The sequence below is a fragment of the Astyanax mexicanus genome, chromosome 15 (assembly GCF_023375975.1).
Source record: "Astyanax mexicanus isolate ESR-SI-001 chromosome 15, AstMex3_surface, whole genome shotgun sequence".
NCBI lineage: Eukaryota > Metazoa > Chordata > Actinopteri > Characiformes > Acestrorhamphidae > Astyanax > Astyanax mexicanus.
In genome coordinates, this window is record NC_064422.1 from 2,866,778 (window position 1) to 2,889,845 (window position 23,068).

At 41.3% G+C, this 23,068-nt stretch overlaps 1 protein-coding gene across 2 annotated transcripts in view; it reads right to left on the bottom strand.

The window, feature by feature from the left end:
• The window catches only part of LOC103023552 (BRCA1 DNA repair associated), a 58,883-nt gene extending 36,717 nt beyond the window's left edge, over positions 1–22,166 (bottom strand). Inside the window, exons 1-12 of one of the 2 annotated variants that reach the window (XM_022669404.2) lie at positions 22,014–22,166; positions 20,500–20,587; positions 20,272–20,325; positions 20,078–20,158; positions 19,803–19,891; positions 19,606–19,642; positions 19,411–19,511; positions 14,961–18,110; positions 14,787–14,866; positions 7,555–7,696; positions 6,590–6,641; positions 2,546–2,664 (exon numbers count right to left, since the gene is read on the bottom strand). In XM_022669404.2, coding sequence (XP_022525125.2) covers positions 2,546–2,664; positions 6,590–6,641; positions 7,555–7,696; positions 14,787–14,866; positions 14,961–18,110; positions 19,411–19,511; positions 19,606–19,642; positions 19,803–19,891; positions 20,078–20,158; positions 20,272–20,325; positions 20,500–20,573 — 3,979 coding nt within the window. In that variant the 5' untranslated portion in view covers positions 20,574–20,587; positions 22,014–22,166. Of the gene's footprint in view, positions 1–2,545; positions 2,665–6,589; positions 6,642–7,554; positions 7,700–14,786; positions 14,867–14,960; positions 18,111–19,410; positions 19,512–19,605; positions 19,643–19,802; positions 19,892–20,077; positions 20,159–20,271; positions 20,326–20,499; positions 20,588–22,013 lie in introns of both variants that reach the window. The other variant, XM_022669403.2, reaches the window with a different exon arrangement.
• Positions 22,167–23,068: the final 902 nt, after the last annotated feature.

Here is a 23,068-nt window from a genome sequence, read left to right on the forward strand (position 1 = left end):
AGAACACAGCAATACATAAAGCCAAACAAAGACTTTCGTTAGACAGTGCTAGTTTAGTTGTATATAACGAAAGAAAGACGATATTGCAGAACTAAATAACTCGTAGGACTTAACGCGTCTTAGCCATTATGATCATTATTAGGAGAATATGTTAAACACAGCTTAATCGTAAAAGTTCAAATCTGAATATCTGATATTTACACCTGCCGAAACTATACTCCCACTCTGATCACTGGGGGTTCTGTATTCTGTATTTTCTATGTTTAATGTTTTACCTGATTCTTTGTCCTGTAATCATGTTTCTGTAAAGCTGCTTTGTGCCAACACCAGTTGTAAAAAGCGCTATACAAATAAATTTGATTTGATTTGATTTGATTTGATGAAGAGCACAGCCCAATCTCAAATGAGAATTTGCCTGGAGATGAAAAAAAAAAATAGCCGGTTTTGAGATTAAAATTATAATATTAAATAGGAAAAGAAGGCTAACTGGGTGGCCAGTTTAAGAAGCTCATGATGTGTTACAGGGCTGCTGGAATTATTATCAGGTATTTACATTTTTAACCTTCTCTAGTGTTACAGTTAAATTATACAGTGTTCAGATTTCGTAGCTACCAGTACAGCCCAGCCTCGACACGCGTCCAGCCGGGAGAGCACATGGTGCTCAGCAGTTACCCTATATTTTCTTTATAACTGGTTTTAAAAAGAACACTCGTTTTACTCTCCCATTAAATTTATAATAGGTTTACAAATTAATTCTATAAAAAGGATAATAGTTTTTTAATGTAATATGATGCTATAATTTGTCCTACATCTTACAATTACATTTGGTTACAACTAAAACACATTTAAAATACTGGAATAAATTATTGAATTTATCAAAATTGCAATAAATTCCCCACTCAAATAAACATCTGAAAAACATTGTGTTATTTTTATTTTAGGCCAGCAATTATAATTTAATACAGTGTTACAGATTTCTGAAAAACAGTGAAGGTTAATGGAGATGAAAGGTGTTTGTTATCCTGTATGCTAATTAATCGACTAACGTGTATAAAAGCCTAAATGAATAGTATATTAAATGCACTGAAAGCTGTATGAAATGAGTCTGTCGGTGAGATGTTAACAGGTGATTAAATAATGATCATGGATTACATACATTCTTTTTAGACACTAAATAACGCTGAACTAAACTGACATATCAAACTGCCTAGGGTAGCTAACAACTTAGTTAGCTGAGCTGCTCTACTTTACATGCTTAACCTGCGTCCAATAATAGAGTTTACCTTTCTGAAAGTCTTGGTGGTGAGAAAAAGGCCTCATAATGTTCGCTGATTTTATCACACATAGTTTCCCTTGAGTTTTGTTCTTTTCCCAGTAATGTTTATTAGGGTTAGCAGGAGAGACGCTGTGTAAATCAGCTGTGCAGGCTGGGGTCTCTGCGCGCGGCTCGGGGGAACCGGTGTTATGTCGAGTTATGCTACCCATTGATATGTGCTTCTTTACGACACTGTGCATGCGCTGACCAACATCCTTTTTTTAATTCCTTACGTTTTTATTGGGAACATTAAACAATCTTCTTGAATGTTAAAAACCCATATAAATAGCAGTTAAAGCATAGCAATGGCAAGTAAAAAAAGGAACTGTAAAAGTATAAAAATACAGTTTATAGTCACATATATGACCATAACCTTTTAACAGTAAAGAAAAGAAAATGGATCATAGAAACCTATACCACTTGTTCTTAAAAAAAAATGTTATGGGGTGATCTGAAAAATACTGCATAAAAGGTCCAAATTATTATGTGGAATAATAGTTCATTAAAAAACTATTTAATTTATGATTTGTTGTACTTTTTTACATCAAATAATTAAAAGTAACTATGTAACTTTTACTCAAAGTACATTTTAAATTAAGTTTTTTTGTACTTTTACTCGAGTAGATTTTTAGATGGGTACTTTTACTTTTACTTGAGTAGAATTTTAGCAAAGTAAAGATGACCATGTCAGGATTCATGGGGCTGGAATTGTGAAAGAGTGATTCAGGGAGCATGAGATCATCATTTTCACACACGGATTAAGAGTTCACCACAGAGTCCAGATCTTAACCTCACTGAGAATCTGTGGGATGTGCTGGAGAAGAATTTGTGCAGCGGTCAGACTCTTGTGACATTACAGAAGCTTATCAAAACAATTCCACAGCGAATGTGTGCTGCAAGGAAAACTAAAGGCTAAAAGCAACCTTTTAGTTTTGGCCAGGTAGTGTATTCTGTCCTGCACTGATTACAGGCTTTTAATCATTATTGTTGTTGTCCCTCTAACTATTTCTCTTACAGGTCACACACCAAACAAACTCTGTCCTAATCATTTATCTTTTTCTTTCTCCTTTGTGTCATTCCTCAGGTCATACTGATTTTACAATATGTTAAGACTGTTGGAATACTGTCTCAATTATTAAGGTAATCAAATTAACACAATATGTCACAAACACACTGAATAACTGCTTTGCAAATGTAAATGTGGCAAAAGTGAACGATATTAAGTGTTACCTGTCTTTGCCTGGTCTGTCGTCAACAGAGGTTGGGACTCGGGAGCACACAGGCCGTCTGGAGCTGCAGGGCCAGGGGACACCCCACTGTGATCTCCGTCAGAATCAAGGCCGCTCTGCCTGAGGGACAGATCGACAGTCGTGCTACTCATTAACACCAGCCATTTTAATCACAAATGCAATCCTGTGCACTGTGATTTGCTATTAAACATGTGCAGCACCACACAGTGGAATCCAATGCCGTTGAGTTGTTTGCATTTTAGGGTGGCTTGTGTACAATTCTGAACTGAATTCAGCATTTCTTTCTTTAAACACAAATACACACAAACACTACTTAATTCTGACACAGATTCAGCATTTGGTTTTGAAAATGCTAATTATTGTGTATTGTTTTTCAATAAAAAATATCAAGTGCAGTGTGTGCTTTGGCACTTATTTCATTTCATAATATTCTGCTCAGTTTACAGCAACCAATCAAAACTTTGCTGCTGGAGGAGTGGAAGCATAAACATTTGCCAAATAGGTAAGAATTTATTCAGTAGCAGGGGTGCATCACTGCAATTCTGGAGGGCTGGTCTCTAGCAAAGTTTGGTAGCTGTCCTTCTGAAACAGATCGAATTTAATTTGCCATTTAATTAGTTACCAGGTAGAGTATGCTTTTCTGAGTAAAATAACTACCAAACTGCGCTCGAGACTCTTCATCCAGGACTGGAGTTGTGCACCCCTGTGTAAGAACTTGTAAGATTGGCTTCCAGAAACGAGAAAAAGCATTCAGTTATTTAAACTACATTTAACACTACACCAGCAAGATCTCCCAGCATAACAGCTTAAAAAAGTTATGATGCTCCAACTGCAGAAAAGACAAAGCAAATCGGTTACATAATGTGGAAGAATATTTTAGAGTGTACAGCACTTCCCCTCTGAGCTGAGCAGCCCTGCGTGTCGCTGCAGCCCAGGGGATGAAGCTCTAGGGCATTATGAGCATTGTGTTTGTGTGTCATGTCGGGTTGCGGGGTGCACCGAAGTGAAAGAGATAAATTACAGCAGCGACAGATTTCCCCTCTGAAAACTCTCAATGACAAATAAGTTGCACCCATTAATGACTTCCTTCTTTAAAGCATAAGCACATCCCATCGTCTTGCGGGAGATTATCCACCTGTCTGCAGAGATTTATCACCTGCTACACAGACCTACACACACATATGCACACTCTCATTTTTACCACTGCTTCAGCATTAATTACAGAGTGAAGAGGAAGCTGGATCTGCTGACAGACACAATTTGTAGTGTAGCTTGTTTATTGGCGAGCAGGGCTAAAAGTAGTAAGAAGTATAGCACTAGAATTACAGGGTTCACAAACACGACCATTCAACCTTTGGTTTGGTTCTTAAGTTGTTACAGGTATTCTGCTAAGATTAAATAAATTACAACTACAGTTAGGTACCTTTTGAATCCTAATACTGCAGTAGTAGAAGCCATTGTCTTTTCAGCTTTAGCCTTTTAACAGATGACGTGGTATACGTATCCAGTATTTGCTGCTATTTCGTAGAATTAATTTGGCCTGGCACCCCTAAAATACTGAAAACATCATTAACCCCATGCTCCTCCTCCATGGGAAATGTGCTCGTTTGTAAAACGCAGTTCCTTTTTTCTCCAGTTACCCTTACTGACCAAAGGTTTCTATTTTACCTTAAGCATTTCACTTATCAGGGTTCTCCAGATGTTCTGTAGCGGGAGCAGAATGTTTTTTGAGGGGGTTGCAGGTAAGGTAAAAAGAAGATTTGTGTGTTTTGTGTGTAAGAAATGCTGCACAGTAGAACAGATCATCTTCAGGCAGGCTCTTGAAAGTCATATAAAGGTTCTGATGAGTTTTTCTTGGTCTTGTAGATCAGGGATTTTCCTATCTGGGCATGCACCTTACTCAGTGTTGAATGCAGAGCTCAGAGTGTGACTCACACTCTGTAAATTCCAGACTTTGGAACAAGCCACAAGCCACAGCCGAGCATATTAATAATAGCATACAGCAGTGGTAATGTTCACCGGATTAATCACATGCAGCAGTCCTTATGCTGCAAACTTCACAGCTTGGTGTCCCGCCCCTTGCCGAAATGATGATTCTGATTGATGCTAGCTATTTTGTATCGCTTTAAACTGAATGGATAATGAATAATTTGATTGGCTGGGCTGCAGGGCTCCCTCTGATTGTGCTGTAAAGCTTTGGGACGCCTCGGACCACAGTGAGAGCTATTTTTCACTAATGTAAAAACGTTGAACACTGGTAAACCCAGGGGTGGCCAAATGACCGAAATTATTTTAAAAGGGCATGGACAACTTATCCAGGAGGTCACAAAAGAACCCAGAATAACATTTAAATAACTGCAGGTCTCACTTGTCTCAGTTAAAGTCAGTGTTAATGATTCAATAATAGGAAAGAAACTGGATGAAAATGGTCTCCATGGGAGAATTCCAAGGCAAAAATACTGCTGACCAAAAAGAACAAAACAGCCCAAATAAAAAACATGATTCCCAGGACTTTGGGTAAATATTTTCTGAACTGAAGTGACAAAAGTAGAACTATTTGGAAGTTGTGTGTCCTGTTACATATGGCATAAATCTAACATAATTTCAGAACATCATACTAAATATTAGACATGGTGGTGGTAGTGTGATGGTCTGGGCTGCTTTGTTGTATCAGGATCTGGGCAACGTGCTGTAATAGATAGAACCAGGAATTCTGCTGTTTACCGGAAAATCCTGAAGGAGAATATCCGGCTATCTGTTTATGACCTCAAGCTCAGGAGTACTTGGGTTCTGCAGCAGGACAATGATCCAAAACACACAAACAAGTCTACCTCTGAATGACTTAAAAAACTAAATGAAGGTTTTGGAGAGGCCAGTCAAAGTCTGATTGAGACCCAAGAAAAATTATTACTTGAAAGCGAGAATCTGTGAATATAAATAATGAAAACATTAAACCCCCTCTCACAGACGCTCAGCCACACAGCTGATTCACACAGCATATTGACGTGGCTCTCGCTCTTACTGGAATAACACTGTATTATGGAATACAGTCAGAGGAGCTAAAACAAAACTCAGTAGGAAACACAGTGAAACAAATGAGGCATGTGTCTCTCCACCATGATTATGCGTGTTACATAGTTCTGTTAGCCGTGGTTTTCAGTTTACGTGTAAAATAACTTTAACTCCCGCACAAACGAGTGACGGACTAGTAAAAATTAGACTTCCCATATTTTTCCTAACTCTCACCATTTCTTTCAGAAAATCCTAAAGGAAATCTTCTCCTCTGTCTTTGTTTATACAGCGATTATCTGGATTTTAAAGTGTGTAATAGTTGAAGGTTTGCTGAGCTGGATATTTGTATAAGAACAGTAGATTATATAATCTGTGCAGCTGCATATGAACAGAGATTGCGTGTTTGTAAAATACCATACACCCACAGCTAACCAGTGACTTTACACACCAGCTAAACACTGCAGCTACTGAACTGGACGAGTTTCAGAAATATGTGTGTTAAGTAACAAAAGCCAGTAATGCTGAATTTTGTAGAAGAGTATAATTTTTTAAACATTTTAAACATGTTTTATTTGTCTTAATTATATTTTTGTCTTAATTATATTAATATTTATTTGTTGTAATAGACATTAGCAATAAATAATCTCAAAATAACAAAACATCTAAAATAGCAAAATCCTAAAAATACTTTCAAAAAAATAGACTAAAACTAATAATAACCAAACGACTAAAATGTGATTAAAATTGTTAAATATTTAAGTCAAAAGACTAAAACTAAAATCACCTGTCAAAATGAACACTGCCTCACTCACCAGATACCACCTCACAATTTATACAGGTATGGTTGCTCCAAAGTCATCCTTTTAGGTAAGACTTCATATTCAATTTACATACTGCTATCCCATGACTTTTGGCCTGTGATTGTATAGTTATATCACCAGCACAGAAACTAAACGGAAAACTCAGACATGGCTGAGTAACGAAGTCTCTGAGCGAGTCTGTGTGTGCTCACCTGTCTGCAGGGAGTGCAGGGCTGCACGGCTCAGCCTGGTCAGGGTCAGCAGCTGGAAAACAACAGTCCAGAACAGTTTAGAGAGCTCAGAGGAGCTGAGCATCAGCATCAGTGTTTAATTTTAAACACTTAATTTAACACCACTTTCATTACCCTTATCCACACAGCAAGTACATGTGGCCCAAATCTGATCTTTTACATCATGTATTGACAGGTGAGTCGTTTCTGTAATGTTACTGATCAGCTGAGGTAAGATAATACTGTTGTACTTTTAAGTGGAAATTTTACCCACATTCTGTGTTTGTTTTAAATAAACTGTGAAATAGATTGTGCTGCCTCTTCTTTTCTTACGTTCACACTTTCCAAATGTAAAGCTGTCTTAAATATCCAATGTTTGAGCCCCTCAGTTCAGAGTACTAAACTATTTTAATAGTGTAATCTCAGAAGCCTGGACACTATAGATCTTAACAATGCTAAAAGGTTAATCTGGATTCAGTATCTTCGTATCTCTTTATTGTAATTTTTATTATAATAAATTAATATTGGTGGATCACTGCTAATGACTAAGCATTAAAGCCGGATATAACCTCTGCAATGCTGAGACAGAACAGGCGGTCGGTGCGGGCAGTATCTGAATAGCAATGACCTCACAAGACTATTATTGTTAATATGTTATCAGGTCTCACAAATCCTTGCTATGAATCCTAAAAAATACTAAAAATAATAAAAAATTAATTCAGTAATCACAAAATAGTGCTCTGTACTAGTGTACTAGTGCATCATGTCCCAAAACAATTTCTGAAATGAAATATATAAGAAATATTGTAATTTGTAGGCTGTGAAAGTTTTAAATCAGATGTGACCCTGTCTGTAAAGTGTGTTTATTATCTGAGCAGCTGGATTCATACAGATACCACACTGTGCAGCACTGGCCTGAGTAATGCACACACAGTGTGTGTGTGTACCTGACTGTAGTTCAGAGTGAGTAGGGTTGAGAGCCTTGTTCTGGGTTTTGGCGCTTGTGTCCTTCTCCTTCTTCTGGAGAGCCTCAGACACCAGAGCCATCATCCTCTCCAGCCTACACAGCTCCTGCTGCATCTCCTCTTTCTGCTGCAGAGAGAGAGAGAGAGAGAGAGAGAGAGAGAGAGAGATAATGGTGTGATTTACTCCTGAAGGGCATCAATAAAACATTCCCATTCAGCAGCTCTCTCTCATCAGTAGCTGAACCTTTTTAAACCTTTTCTTTTCTCTAAAAGATCCGAACCGATTTACTCTTCTGCTCAGACTCACAGCCTCACTCGCACTAATGCTACAGTCTGTAGAGGCAGAGCTTCAAGAGCAGTAGTTACGAACTCTTCAGTAAACAGGAAGCTGAGCGGGTCTCAGAGAAATGAACAGGCTCTCTGGTTAAACTAAATGGGACGGGTTACAACACAGGCTTCTTAAGAAAAATGCATGCACAACAATTTACACACACTGCGGGAGGAAGAGTACGCTGAGACTGATCTGGGAGACTGTAGAGAGGAACTCACAGCTACCCTCTCCTTAATTTCTCTAAATCCATACAAACTATTCCTGTCAGACAGATGAGCGCAGCTGGTTACTGCCAACCAGAAATGAGAACTCGAGTCGCAGACACAGAGACTTCAGACTCGACTAGAACTCATGTTTTGAGAGTCGTGAACAATCATTGTTTTCTATTTTTGGTGTATGAATACTAAGGAAACTTTGAAATGTGGGACTAGCTTCCACGGACTGATTTTATGGGTACATGGCGCTCTGTTGTGTTACATTTTAATTAACCGTCACGCTGCTGCTGCTCCTTCTGTTCTACAGGTGTTGCCTCTAACAGCGCTGTTGGCTTTTTCTGAAAATTCTGGTTGTTAAGCCACTGCTTTGAGATTAGTTCCACTTTAGTGGCTGTTAAATTGTTGTTTTTGTTATTTCTTTGTTTGGATTAGCCCAGACGTAGTTTATTTCCTTTTTTTTGTAATATGTTTTTTTTTTGTAATGCTGCAATTCAATGTTTCAATTTTATATTTTGGAATTCATTAGATTATATATATTTTTTTTAGCATTTTGAGCTCAGATAAGTTGGTTATTTTTTTTATTTCATACTTATTTTTCCGTTCATTTTGTTCTATTGGTTATTTACTTTGGGATATTTGCATTTTTTTGGTAATGTTACTTTATTTATTTTTACTGCTCTGTTCACTATTTCATTTTTATCTTTTGGAATTCGTTAGTTAGCATAGTTATTTTCCAATTTCATATCTATTTTTTTGTTATTATTAAAGGTTGTTATTTGTTTATTAGCTCGTTGCTAGATTCTTTGTCATTTTGCATACAGAACCTCTCACTGATCTTTTTAATGAATGTTGATTTATTAATTTAAAAGCTGTACTTAAGTATTTTAAGCCAGAAAGACACTGTGTGATTTTTTAATGAGAGCTCATCTGCACGTTTAAATGGTTTGTCCTGTAGGAAAGCGCACATGATTCATATGCTGACACTGTTGTCTGACTGAGAAGCTGTGAGACTGCAGTTAAATGCAGCCCGTAGTCAGAAAAAAAATCCAGCCAGAACCGACCCGATCCCGAACGTTCTGTCCGGCCCGCCCCGAGCCTGAGTCCGGTTTAATCCAACTTTAATTTAGTAGAGCAATAAAACCGACCTTTTAACTACAATTCTGAGATGTACGTGCCGTACTTCATCATCTCTGCCCCCAAAACTTTCCATTATCTTGTTTGACAGACGCACCAAATCCATGTGAGGTGCGCAGCCCACCGATTAATCCACGCATTGAGATTTAAACACATGGATGAGTTGTAACTGGTGGAACATCACAAAAACCAAAGTGTGATTTGTTACATTAAAACAGTTCTGTCACACAGCTTTTTCTTCAGCTAAACCTGACAGAGTTCTGAGGAAAATGGTGGGAATTCTCGGCCAGCTCCAGTTCATGCATCGGGTCGTTCAGGCTCGGGTTCAGGTTTGGGTTCATGCATCGGGTCGTTCAGGCTCGGGTTCAGGCTCGGGTTCAGGCTCGGGTTCAGGCTCGGGCTCAGGCTCGGGCTCAGGCTCGGGCTCAGGCTCGGGCTCAGGCTCGCGTTCAGGCTCGCGTTCAGGCTCGGGTTCATGCATCGGGTCGTTCAGGCTCGCGTTCAGGCTCAGGATCGGGTTTAGGCAGACAATCTAAACTCTAGTATGCAGAAATCCTTCTGATACCAGCACTCGGTTCAACAAAACGTCCAGAAAGTGCATAGGTTTGCTAACTTGTCCAGACGCAGTTTATTTGGCAAATATTCACTTTTTTTATATTACTTTACGGTTCTAGTCTTCTGTTGAAGTCTGTTTTTAGTTTTTATCTTTTTAAATTTGTTAGATTAGATTTTATTGGGCTTAGTTTAGTTGGTTATTTTCCAATTTCATGTTTATTTTTCTGTTATTATTAAATTGTGTTATTAATTTTCCATTATGTTAAAGAGCAGGCCTTATTTGCATCACAGAGTAATACTTTGACATTTATTTCGCCTGAAGAGACTTGAGATTTGACTCAGACTCGTGACCAAAGACTTGTGAGCATCTCTACTGCCAACTACCATCACCGTTTACAAGCGTGGAAGATGTGAGCACATGCTTTATCTATTATAATAAATTACATTATACATTACAGCCTCGATAATTACAGTGTAGTCAGTACTGTTGTTCTAATGTCCTCTTCTCACTCGCTCACTCTTACTCTCTCTCCCTAATGAGAGGCAGCTGATGCAGATTAGGCAGTGTAGGCAGCTTTACGACACAGGGATAAAAGTAGAGAGGGCAACAAGCAGCCAAATTACAGCAACAGAGCTGAAAAATAGAAGTGGAGTAAGTTAAAAAGAACCAGCTCAGATTTATGTGTTGGTAAACAGCCACTGCTCCGAGGTCACAGAACAACAGAGTGTGAAGTGTCACCCTCACTATCTGCCTCGTGAGTTTTAGGCGGTGTTTGTGATTACTGTTTACATAGCACCGGATGCTAATGCTAACAACGAGCTTTATGAGAACATCAGCTTGTTTCAGAACAAGCATTCGCCTGCATTCTACGTGGTAGCGGGGGATTTTAAAAACATAGAACTGAAGACCCCCCAGCACCAGCATCACTGCAATCGATGGCAGATGACGATGTTTACAGTGAAACCCACACCCCACAGACCTAAACCTCAACTCAAACCCACACCCCACAGACCTAAACCTCAACTCAGACCCACACCCCACAGACCTAAACCTCAACTCAGACCCACACCCCACAGACCTAAACCTCAACTCAGACCCACACCCCACAGACCTAAACCTCAACTCAGACCCACACCCCACAGACCCAAACCTCAACTCAGACCCACACCCCACATACCTAAACCTCAACTCAGACCCACACCCCACAGACCTAAACCTCAACTCAGACCCACACCCCACAGACCTAAACCTCAACTCAGACCCACACCCCACAGACCTAAACCTCACCTCAGACCCACACCCCACATACCTAAACCTCAACTCAGACCCACACCCCACAGACCTAAACCTCAACTCAGACCCACACCCCACAGACCTAAACCTCAACTCAGACCCACACCCCACAGACCTAAACCTCAACTCAGACCCACACCCCACAGACCTAAACCTCAACTCAGACCCACACCCCACAGACCTAAACCTCAACTCAGACCCACACCCCACAGACCTAAACCTCAACTCAGACCCACACCCCACAGACCTAAACCTCAACTCAGACCCACACCCCACAGACCTAAACCTCAACTCAGACCCACACCCCACAGACCTAAACCTCAACTCAGACCCACACCCCACAGACCTAAACCTCAACTCAGACCCACACCCCACAGACCTAAACCTCAACTCAGACCCACACCCCACAGACCTAAACCTCAACTCAGACCCACACCCCACAGACCTAAACCTCAACTCAGACCCACACCCCACAGACCTAAACCTCAACTCAGACCCACACCCCACAGACCTAAACCTCAACTCAGACCCACACCCCACAGACCTAAACCTCAACTCAGACCCACACCCCACAGACCTAAACCTCAACTCAGACCCACACCCCACAGACCTAAACCTCAACTCAAACCCACACCCCACAGACCTAAACCTCAACTCAGACCCACACCCCACAGACCTAAACCTCAACTCAGACCCACACCCCACAGACCTAAACCTCAACTCAGACCCACACCCCACAGACCTAAACCTCAACTCAGACCCACACCCCACAGACCTAAACCTCAACTCAGACCCACACCCCACAGACCTAAACCTCAACTCAGACCCACACCCCACAGACCTAAACCTCAACTCAGACCCACACCCCACAGACCTAAACCTCAACTCAGACCCACACCCCACAGACCTAAACCTCAACTCAGACCCACACCCCACAGACCTAAACCTCAACTCAGACCCACACCCCACAGACCTAAACCTCAACTCAGACCCACACCCCACAGACCTAAACCTCAACTCAGACCCACACCCCACAGACCTAAACCTCAACTCAGACCCACACCCCACAGACCTAAACCTCAACTCAGACCCACACCCCACAGACCTAAACCTCAACTCAAACCCACACCCCACAGACCTAAACCTCAACTCAGACCCACACCCCACAGACCTAAACCTCAACTCAGACCCACACCCCACAGACCTAAACCTCAACTCAGACCCACACCCCACAGACCTAAACCTCAACTCAGACCCACACCCCACAGACCTAAACCTCAACTCAGACCCACACCCCACAGACCTAAACCTCAACTCAAACCCACACCCCACAGACCTAAACCTCAACTCAGACCCACACCCCACAGACCTAAACCTCAACTCAGACCCACACCCCACAGACCTAAACCTCAACTCAGACCCACACCCCACAGACCTAAACCTCAACTCAGACCCACACCCCACAGACCTAAACCTCAACTCAGACCCACACCCCACAGACCTAAACCTCAACTCAGACCCACACCCCACAGACCTAAACCTCAACTCAAACCCACACCCCACAGACCTAAACCTCAACTCAGACCCACACCCCACAGACCTAAACCTCAACTCAGACCCACACCCCACAGACCTAAACCTCAACTCAGACCCACACCCCACAGACCTAAACCTCAACTCAGACCCACACCCCACAGACCTAAACCTCAACTCAGACCCACACCCCACAGACCTAAACCTCAACTCAGACCCACACCCCACAGACCTAAACCTCAACTCAAACCCACACCCCACAGACCTAAACCTCAACTCAGACCCACACCCCACAGACCTAAACCTCAACTCAGACCCACACCCCACAGACCTAAACCTCAACTCAGACCCACACCCCACAGACCTAAACCTCAACTCAGACCCACACCCCACAGACCTAAACCTCAACTCAGACCCACACCCCACAGACCTAAACCTCAACTCAAACCCACACCCCACAGACCTAAACCTCAACTCAGACCCACACCCCACAGACCTAAACCTCAACTCAGACCCACACCCCACAGACCTAAACCTCAACTCAGACCCACACCCCACAGACCTAAACCTCAACTCAGACCCACACCCCACAGACCTAAACCTCACCTCAGACCCACACCCCACAGACCTAAACCTCAACTCAGACCCACACCCCACAGACCTAAACCTCAACTCAGACCCACACCCCACAGACCTAAACCTCAACTCAGACCCACACCCCACAGACCTAAACCTCAACTCAAACCCACACCCCACAGACCTAAACCTCAACTCAGACCCACACCCCACAGACCTAAACCTCACCTCAGACCCACACCCCACAGACCTAAACCTCAACTCAGACCCACACCCCACAGACCTAAACCTCAACTCAAACCCACACCCCACAGACCTAAACCTCAACTCAGACCCACACCCCACAGACCTAAACCTCAACTCAGACCCACACCCCACAGACCTAAACCTCAACTCAGACCCACACCCCACAGACCTAAACCTCAACTCAAACCCACACCCCACAGACCTAAACCTCAACTCAGACCCACACCCCACAGACCTAAACCTCAACTCAGACCCACACCCCACAGACCTAAACCTCACCTCAGACCCACACCCCACATACCTAAACCTCAACTCAGACCCACACCCCACAGACCTAAACCTCAACTCAGACCCACACCCCACAGACCTAAACCTCAACTCAGACCCACACCCCACAGACCTAAACCTCAACTCAAACCCACACCCCACAGACCTAAACCTCAACTCAGACCCACACCCCACAGACCTAAACCTCAACTCAGACCCACACCCCACAGACCTAAACCTCAACTCAGACCCACACCCCACAGACCTAAACCTCAACTCAGACCCACACCCCACAGACCCAAACCTCAACTCAGACCCACACCCCACAGACCCAAACCTCAACTCAGACCCACACCCCACAGACCTAAACCTCACCTCAGACCCACACCCCACAGACCTAAACCTCAACTCAGACCCACACCCCACAGACCTAAACCTCAACTCAAACCCACACCCCACAGACCTAAACCTCAACTCAGACCCACACCCCACAGACCTAAACCTCAACTCAGACCCACACCCCACAGACCTAAAAGTCATAATCTTGTGACTTTTATGTAAAAATGTTTCCTTCACATTAAGCAGTCCCATTATTTGAGCTCACTGTCAAAAAGAAGCACTAACGCAAAACATTTCAAGACAGCCTTTTTAGCATATTTGATATATCATACACACACACACACACACACACATTCATATTCATATATAAATACATTATAAAAGTTTATTTTCTTCCACTGTTGATGTAAGATCAGATACACACAACTAAAATGCTTTTCACAGAGCAATAGTTAATTACCAAGAGTTCCAATAATAAGGTTTGGTTTACCATATAAAGCAGGTACAGTAGTGAAGGAATACACTAAACTGTAGAGCTCGCATATATGCAAAACTTTTTTAACTGCTCCATCAGACATGCATTTACTGCCATCTGGTGGAGAATTGATCAACAGCAGTTAAATTTGTAATGAAAGTGCTTACGACTTATGAGTTTTTAGAAAATCCATAACAAATAGTATTATGATTATTTTCAGTTTGTTAAGCCTCTAAAAATTCACCTCACCTGTGTGGTGATAATCTCACTCGAGTACTGAGAGGAATCCCTGGAAACTGCAACATTTCCACAAATACCAACGGCTTCACCTGAAAACAAACAAAAAAATATTGTTATGATGAGCATAACAAGATAATGACACTGCCTTCAGCTAATTAATCCTGCAGTTTGTTCAGAACTTACTTTCTTCTGGCGTCCCGAAGAGATCCACAGATCCTTGGCTCGATGTAACCCATTCCTCTCTGCAGGAAGGTTGAGGTAGATGGTAATCGTCTGCTGTAGCATTTGCATTTTCAGGACATTCCTGATTCTGAGACTGTGCCTCTGGTGTTGCTTCATTTGATTTGTTAGCCTGGTCAGCTGGAGATTGAAAGCCTGGATCTGGTTCTTGGTCAGCTGGAGATTGATAGCCTGGATCTGGTTCTTGGTCAGCTGGAGATTGATAGCCTGGATCTGGTTCTTGGTCAGCTGGAGATTGATAGCCTGGATCTGGTTCTTGGTCAGCTGGAGATTGATAGCCTGGATCTGGTTCTTGGTTATCTAACTCAGAAATCTCAGAGGTCTGATTTGGTTCCTGCCCAGAGTGTGAGGGTAAACGGTGAGATTTGAATATATGAGCCAGTGTTGGAAGAGAATCATCTTCAACACTGAGCTCAGACTCTGAGGACTTGAGCCTCTGAGCCCTCCTCTTTCTCGGCACGCACGGCTGAGACCCTGCATCATTTTCCTCATTCAAACTGTGATTAGATGCAGGTTCTGTGACTTGACATTCATAAGGAACAGGACCTTTTGGTATGAGTCCATCTGGGGTGATTGAGGATTCAAATTGATTACTGTGAGCTCCAAGATTTGGTGAACCTGCTGCTGCGATGTTTGGGCTTTTGTTTGAGTCTGAAGAATGTTTTGTCTGCACATCGCTGCCCTCGACTTTGTTTGACATCTCGGCAATCCTTGGTTGACAAGTACCTAATTTTGGAGATTTCTGGAGCTCATTCTTTTGGACTTCGCTGCTGCTGCAGATTGATGACTCCTCTGAAGTAACTTTAGGAAAGAACCCCTGGTAGGATGCTGCAGAGTCAGAATTTGTAGGAAGCTTGGAATCTTGAGAAGATCTTGCAACTCTGTTGGGACTTAGGCCTGAACATGTGCTGTTGCCGGAGTTCTTCAGAAAAGCTTCCTTTTGATCTCCTGTGGCAACAGATGCATTTGCTTGGATAAGACTTGCAACAGCTGCATTACCAAAACTGCTCTGAGACCTTTGAGACGATTCCTCACATAACGGAAGCTTAGAAGCATTTGAAGATGGAGGCAAGTCATTATGGCAAATGGTTGCAAGATCTGATGTTAGTTCATCGTCTTTACAAGTGGTTGGTATCTGATATTGCAGCTTCTGTTCCTCGTCAGTCCTGGTTAGAAGCCTCTCCTGGACTGTTTTAGGTGAAGGCTTGGGGCTGCCCAGGTGGAAAGATTTTCTTTTGGAAGCTTTGAAGGACTTCATTAGAAGCTCTGTATCAAGTTCACTATCATTGGTCTCACCTTCCACTTCTATGCCTCCACGCTCACAATGAGCATCTCTCAATGTCTGTACAACAGACGGGGCGACGAACCCTGCGGATGGAGACGTCTGGCTTTTCTCTGGTAAGGATGAGTCTAGTGTGACAGCCTGTAATGGAAATGCAGAGCTGGCAGCCACAGAAGAACAAGGAAGGCTTGGTCCATCTTGAGCCACTGTGTCTGGAATAATGGACAGGACAGAATTTTGTTCAGGGCCTTGTCCCTCTGAAACACATGGAGAAATAGCTGTTTCCTCATTAGTCCGCACTGCCTCAATTGTTCCTAAGCTGCTGTTGAATACACATCCATTTTTCATGATCAGCAGGTCAGTTTTTCCACTGCGAGACTGTTGAGTACTTCCAATACCCTGATCAGCATCAACATTTTCTTCATTTGCATTCACTTTATCCACATTAGGTTGGTCCAAACAATTAAAGTGTGATGGATTATCTAACGGATGAGTTTCAGGTCCACTGGAAGGTTTTGTAGTTCGTCTCTGTTTCAGAGTTCCCTGAATTTCTGTAGTGAAGGCCTGAAGCCTTAAACTTCTTCTTGTTTTTCTAGCATCAGGAGATCGTGGATCTGCACTGCTTGGGTAACTCTCAATATTAATTTCTGCTTCCACTATTTTTGGTTTATTTTTCAACTGCTCCATTACATCAACATTATTAGCAGCCGCATCCACAAGGGTAAGGGATTTTGTACACTTTGCATTCTTGCTTTCATCCAAGTGGCCATCTTTTGTCAGCTCACAGCTGCTCCTATTGCTCCGCCTCTTGCGACTTGTTCTATTGTCACAAATGTTTTCTTTTTCTTTTAAGTCAAGATCCACATTTTGCCATATATCCTGCATTTTTGACTTTGATCTTCTCCCTGATCTCTTCAAAGGTACTTCAATCGCAGGACTTTCTTCCATGTTTTTAACTGTATTGTCACATTTTGCATCTGCAGAGAGCTCTGCTATCTTGTCACACTCTCCCAAAATTTCTATTTGTTCCTCAGTATTTAATTCAACTTGCTTGTTTTCTTCCACAGCATTATGAGTAACAGAGTCCACGGGCTCTTTAACTTCTGCTTCTCTACCGTCAGAAGATGATTTCTTAATGAAATCTGCCGGAGTCAGCCTACAGCTCCTCTTTCTCTTAAGGCCATGTCGTGTCATCATTTCTTCCTCTTGCACCAAATTAAAGGGAACAGGGTTGGCCACGGTCTCTTTTTCAGGAGAGACAGGTCTGTTTACTTTGGTTTTACCACCTTTACGTTCACGTTTATAGACAGCCCCAAAAACCTTTTCCTCTAGACAACGTCCACGCACCTCCTTTGGTGGATTGACGTCATCCTCATCGCCATCTTTCGGATAAGCCTCTGTAGGGGAGGATGAACACACACTCTCCTTCTCAGAATCACTATCAGCGGGAACTGAGGGATCTCTACTCCTGTATCTGGTTTGTGTGTCTGATGAAGGTGAAATCTTTAGCAACCACTCTGCTACTTTTTCCACACTTTTCTTTTGTCTTTTGTCTGCAATTCTGTCTGGCTCCAAGCCTACTCTTTTTGGTCTTCTGCTTGACCGTCTCTTGTGTAGGTCAGTCTTACCATCAGAACCGCTGCTATCAGGTATGGGTGAATTACTCTGTCGGTCTTCTATTCTTGAAGGAACATCTTGAAGCTCATCTGCTTTATTAACAGGACCGCCAAGACCACTGTCAAAACAGTCCTGCTCTGAATTAACTGTACAGGAATCCACAAGACCCATGAGTTCTGCAAATGCATCCTTCACTATAAAGAAGATAAAAACCATGAATGAGCTTCCATGCATAATCTTGATCTATCCTTTACTGAGCAATAGGCTTTGTAATGCTTGATCAGCATCAGCAAAACAAAAACAAATTCAAATATTGGTCTAAGACAACATAAGTAAACAAAACACAACCTACATGCCCACCCCGCTCGTCCCCATAAACAATAAATGTGGTTCATCACACCCAGGCCTGAAGTAGACCAAAAGATCCAATATTCAGAGAAATTCAGGAACAAATAACAAAGAACCTAATTGAGATCCATTAGTCTGGAAAAGGTTATTAAGCCATTTCTAAAGTTTTGGGACTCCAGCGAACCACAGTGAGAAATGGAACAGTGAAGAACCTTCAAAGGAGTGGCCGGCAGACAAAATTTCCCCAAGAGTGCAGCGATGACTCCTCCAAGAGGTCACAAAAGAGCCCACAACAAGATCCAAAAAACGGCAGGCCTCACAAGTTAAGGCCAGAGTTCATGACTCTATAATAATATGATATGAAATTATAATAATATAATATGAAAGAGACCAGGCAAAAAGGGCTTGCACGGCAGAGTCCCAAGATAAAAACCACTGCTGCTTTTTTATTTTGCTTTTTGCTGCTTCAGAACCTAAAACCTGTGATAAAGGAAACCATGAATTCCGCTGCCTACCTAAAAAACCTGAAGGAGAATGTCCGACCATCTGTTTGTAACTTCAAGCTGAAATGAACCTGGGTTCTGCAGCACCCACCTCTGAATGACTGAAGAAAAACAAAGTGAAGACTTTGGAGTGGCCTACTCAAAGTCCTGACCTGATCCTTTTGAGATGCTGTAGCATGACCTTATAAAGGCGGTTCATCCTCAAAAACCCTTCAAATGTGACAAAATTACAACAATTCCATAAAGAAGAGTGGGCCAAAATTCCTTCACAGAGATGTGAAAGTGAAGCTTGATTGCAGTTTTTGCTGCTAAGGGTGACCCAACCAGTTATTAGGTTTAGGGGGCAAACACTTTCACACAGGGCCGTGTAGGTTTGGATTTTTATCTCCCTTAATGATAAAATCCTTAATTTAAATACTGCATTTTGTGTTTAATTGTGTTGTCTTTGACTTATATTTAATTTTGTTTGATGATCTGAAAACATAAGCGTGACAAACATGCAAAAAAATAAGAAAAATAAGAAATCACAAAGGGGCAAACACTTTTTCACACCACTGTATGTTGCAGTAACAGCCTAATCAAGCATTCCATAGTTAAAATTATAATCATGTTGTAAAAGTAAAATGTGAATTAAACCTCTCACCTGCAGCCGAGGAGAAATGAGATGCTGACTTATCTGTCACATCGTTCCCTGAGGAGCCATTTTCCTCACTGCACTGCTGATCTCTGGACTCTGTTTCCACACTAATCACAGATAAGAGAAGATAAGCACAGAAAGAAACAAATAAAAAAAATCACAACCCCCTGCCTTTAACATCATTAAATCTGCCAAACTTACCTGGTTTCTTTCCTGCTCTGTGGTATTCCTGTAAAATCTACAGGAAAGAACACAAAGAAAGAGCACAGTGTGACCAAACTCAACCACAACAAAACACTGTGTAGAAATCAAACTTAATAAAAATCAGTTATAAGAATTATAATGCATGATTTATATAAACATTTTCCACTGCTAAGACCTTTGTGTGCAACACTTACAGCTTGTACAGGTGTCAAATTCATAAGACTGGACTAAATTCTGCAGTCCTTCCACCAGCCTCTGGAACCCTGGACTTTCTTTCAGACTCCTGAAGAACAAACAGTAAAACTGATCTAAAGCTGACAACAATATTATATTATATCACATTATTTTTACTATATTATTACAAAATTAGTATATTACTGTACATCTAATAAAACATTCTAATCATACATACGCACATCACATTATATTGTATACATAAAAGTTATTTTAATATCATTTTAAGAGGGACCTTTTAGTGACATTCATCTTGCACACAGGGCAGCTCGTCTCTTTCTTTTTACTCCTTTCCAGCAGTTTCATCAGGCAGAACCTGCAAGGAGTTTAAAAACCACATTATTTAACTGCCTACCGGTCTCTCAATCACACCCTTTATTCAATGCAATCACTACATTTGACGATAAGCACAAGTAAAAATCGACTCACTTGCAGAACTGGTGATCACACCTAGTCGATACTGGTGCATTCATCAAGTCCAAACTATAGAATTTAAAACAACAAACATTTCAATATTTACACATGATAATATCTGTGCAAACATATACATAACTTCTGATCACATTCAGACTGTGCAACTGTACTACATGCAGTATAAGAGTACAAGTTTATTTATTTCAGTTTCAGATTCTTCTACACACAGTAACAGATGCTCACCATATTGGACACTGCAAATTCTCCCATATCACAGCAATTCCCCGCTTGATGTCCTCGGCTTTGGGAGCGGTCATTTCTGCTGAAATAACTGTTTAAAGGAATCAAATGAACCGGCTTTTTCACAACATGCAGTTGACCAGTTATCCATGTAATTATGAGCCTTTTTAAAAAAAAACTGATCACTTTCACACTTCCATGTAGGTTAATGCAATAGTATAAATATATATTATTATAAAATAATACTATAAAATTGTATACATAGTCAAGTGATGTTCGGTCATGTTGTAATCATTGGCTGAAGCAACTGCCTGTTAAAACCTAACTACAACCATGAATCAGTTACACACCCTGAGAGTTTATACTCCATCCAGATTCATCTGTTCAACTCCAACTGAAAAGCTCTGCTTATTATATGGTTTAATAAATAAAAAAATCAATAAAATCAGAGTGAAACTAAACTGGAGTGACCCACCATACAGCCTGTCAGTCTCTACACCACCCCATCTATACACCACACCCCATCTATATACCACATCCATCTATACACCAAATCCATCTATACACCAAATCCATCTATACACCAAATCCATCTATACACCACACCCCATCTATACTAGGTGGGCGGTATGGCCCTAAAATAATATCACGATATTTCATGGTATTTTTGCGATAACGATATTCTTGGCGAATAGAACACCTTACTGCAACAAAATAAAAATTTAATTTTAATATTGCATACAATACGATATGACACACCCCTAACTGAGATAAAAAAAATACAAGAATTTTCATCAGATTGTAACACAAGTCAGTGATCCAGAATGTCGTGATACTAATAATAACGCATTCCAAAGTTCTCTATATATCCATAACTTAAGTAAAATAAATGATACTGGATAGAGTTTAATCTGTCTCTAGTAGATATATAATAGGAATTGAGAACAGTGAGAATTTTCATTTCCTAAAAACAGTGAAAAAAAAATAGTACCCTGGTGTGATAATTAGGGGTGGGTGATATGGCACACCCCTAATCTATACACCACACCCCTAATCTATACACCACACCCCTAATCTATACACCACACCCCTAATCTATACACCACACTATACAGTCCGGTCTACACACCACATCCATCTATACACCTCCCCTGTCTATACAGCCCAGTCTATACAACACCTTCACTATACAGCACCTATACAGCCTGGTCTACTCACCACATCCATCTATACACCATCCCATCTATACAGGCCGGTCTATACACCGCATCTATCTAAACAGCCCGGTCTACACACCACATTTATCTATACACCACCCCCATCTATACACCACATCAGTTAATACACCATCCCATCTATACAGGCCGGTCTATACACCACCTGCCCAGGCCCGGTCTCTCCGGGCTGCAGATTAACTGGGTAACCTTTGGCTACACTGAGATTCACTGCAGTCAGCGGTTTATATAATGTAACTTACAGCCAGCAAAGTTTTTATCAATAAAAATAAACTCACTTACCGAGTTATAAAGTCCAGAGCCAGGTTTAATCCTGATTATTACTCTTTAATTAACGAACTTTATTCAGTATAGAGAAGTGAAATCTTCTGAAACTCTATAAAGGAAAAAAACAACACTTCAGCTTTTCCCGCGACTCTTTCTGTCACGTGACTGGGGTCACGCGGCACCTTTAGGCTATGTTTCAAATGGGAAGAGTGCTGACTTGCTGCCTTCACTACCTCACTCAGAAAACAGTGCAGTGGTTCAAGGAAGCTGGATCCATATATAAAAAATAAAACGCGTGTATGAATAGCTCACTGATAAGATCTCGTGGCTGCGATATCGTAGCTGTTAGTGTTTAGCCCAATAAACTAGAAGGCTGGACACTCACGTCCCCTATTCCCTTATATCAGAATCAAGAAATGTACACCACAAGAGGGAGAGTGAATGAAGGGAGTTAAATACCAAAAAACAGATTTGCATTTAAAAATAAGGGAAGCCATTCCTCAATAACGTATGCAAAACAGTTTGATATTTTTGTTGAAGAAATTCAGTATTTAATTATTCAGTATTTTCATTATTGGAATGATCAAACATTTATAAATTCTGTTTTTTTTCTCAGTTGTTCCATATGGTTGCTGTCCAATTAAAAACAAGTATCTCCAAAACAGCAACTTTACGGGAGAAATAAAAAACCTTCAATAAAAGTCAATGTAAAAATAGTTTACTTTGAGTATTTTTTTGTATTTCTATTGGTTCGTTCATCAAAAAAAATTGAAACAGTGTAATGGACAGTTTGTCTGTTCAATTTATGTAGTGAACTAAAAATCGGCAAAAATGCAGATACTTGTTTTTCATTGGACAGCGACAATGGCTATATCTCAATTCAGGGGCTGCATCCTTCGAAGGACCCGGTCTACGAAGGTGTATCCTTTGAAGGATGGCCATGCTGCTATAGTTATTTCATTTAATATTTAAGAGGTGGACTTTTATTTTGAAAGGAAAATTGACTTTTATTTTGAAGGGGAAATTGCTCAGCTCACTGCTCGGTAGAGAGTTTCTGGTTGTGTTACTAA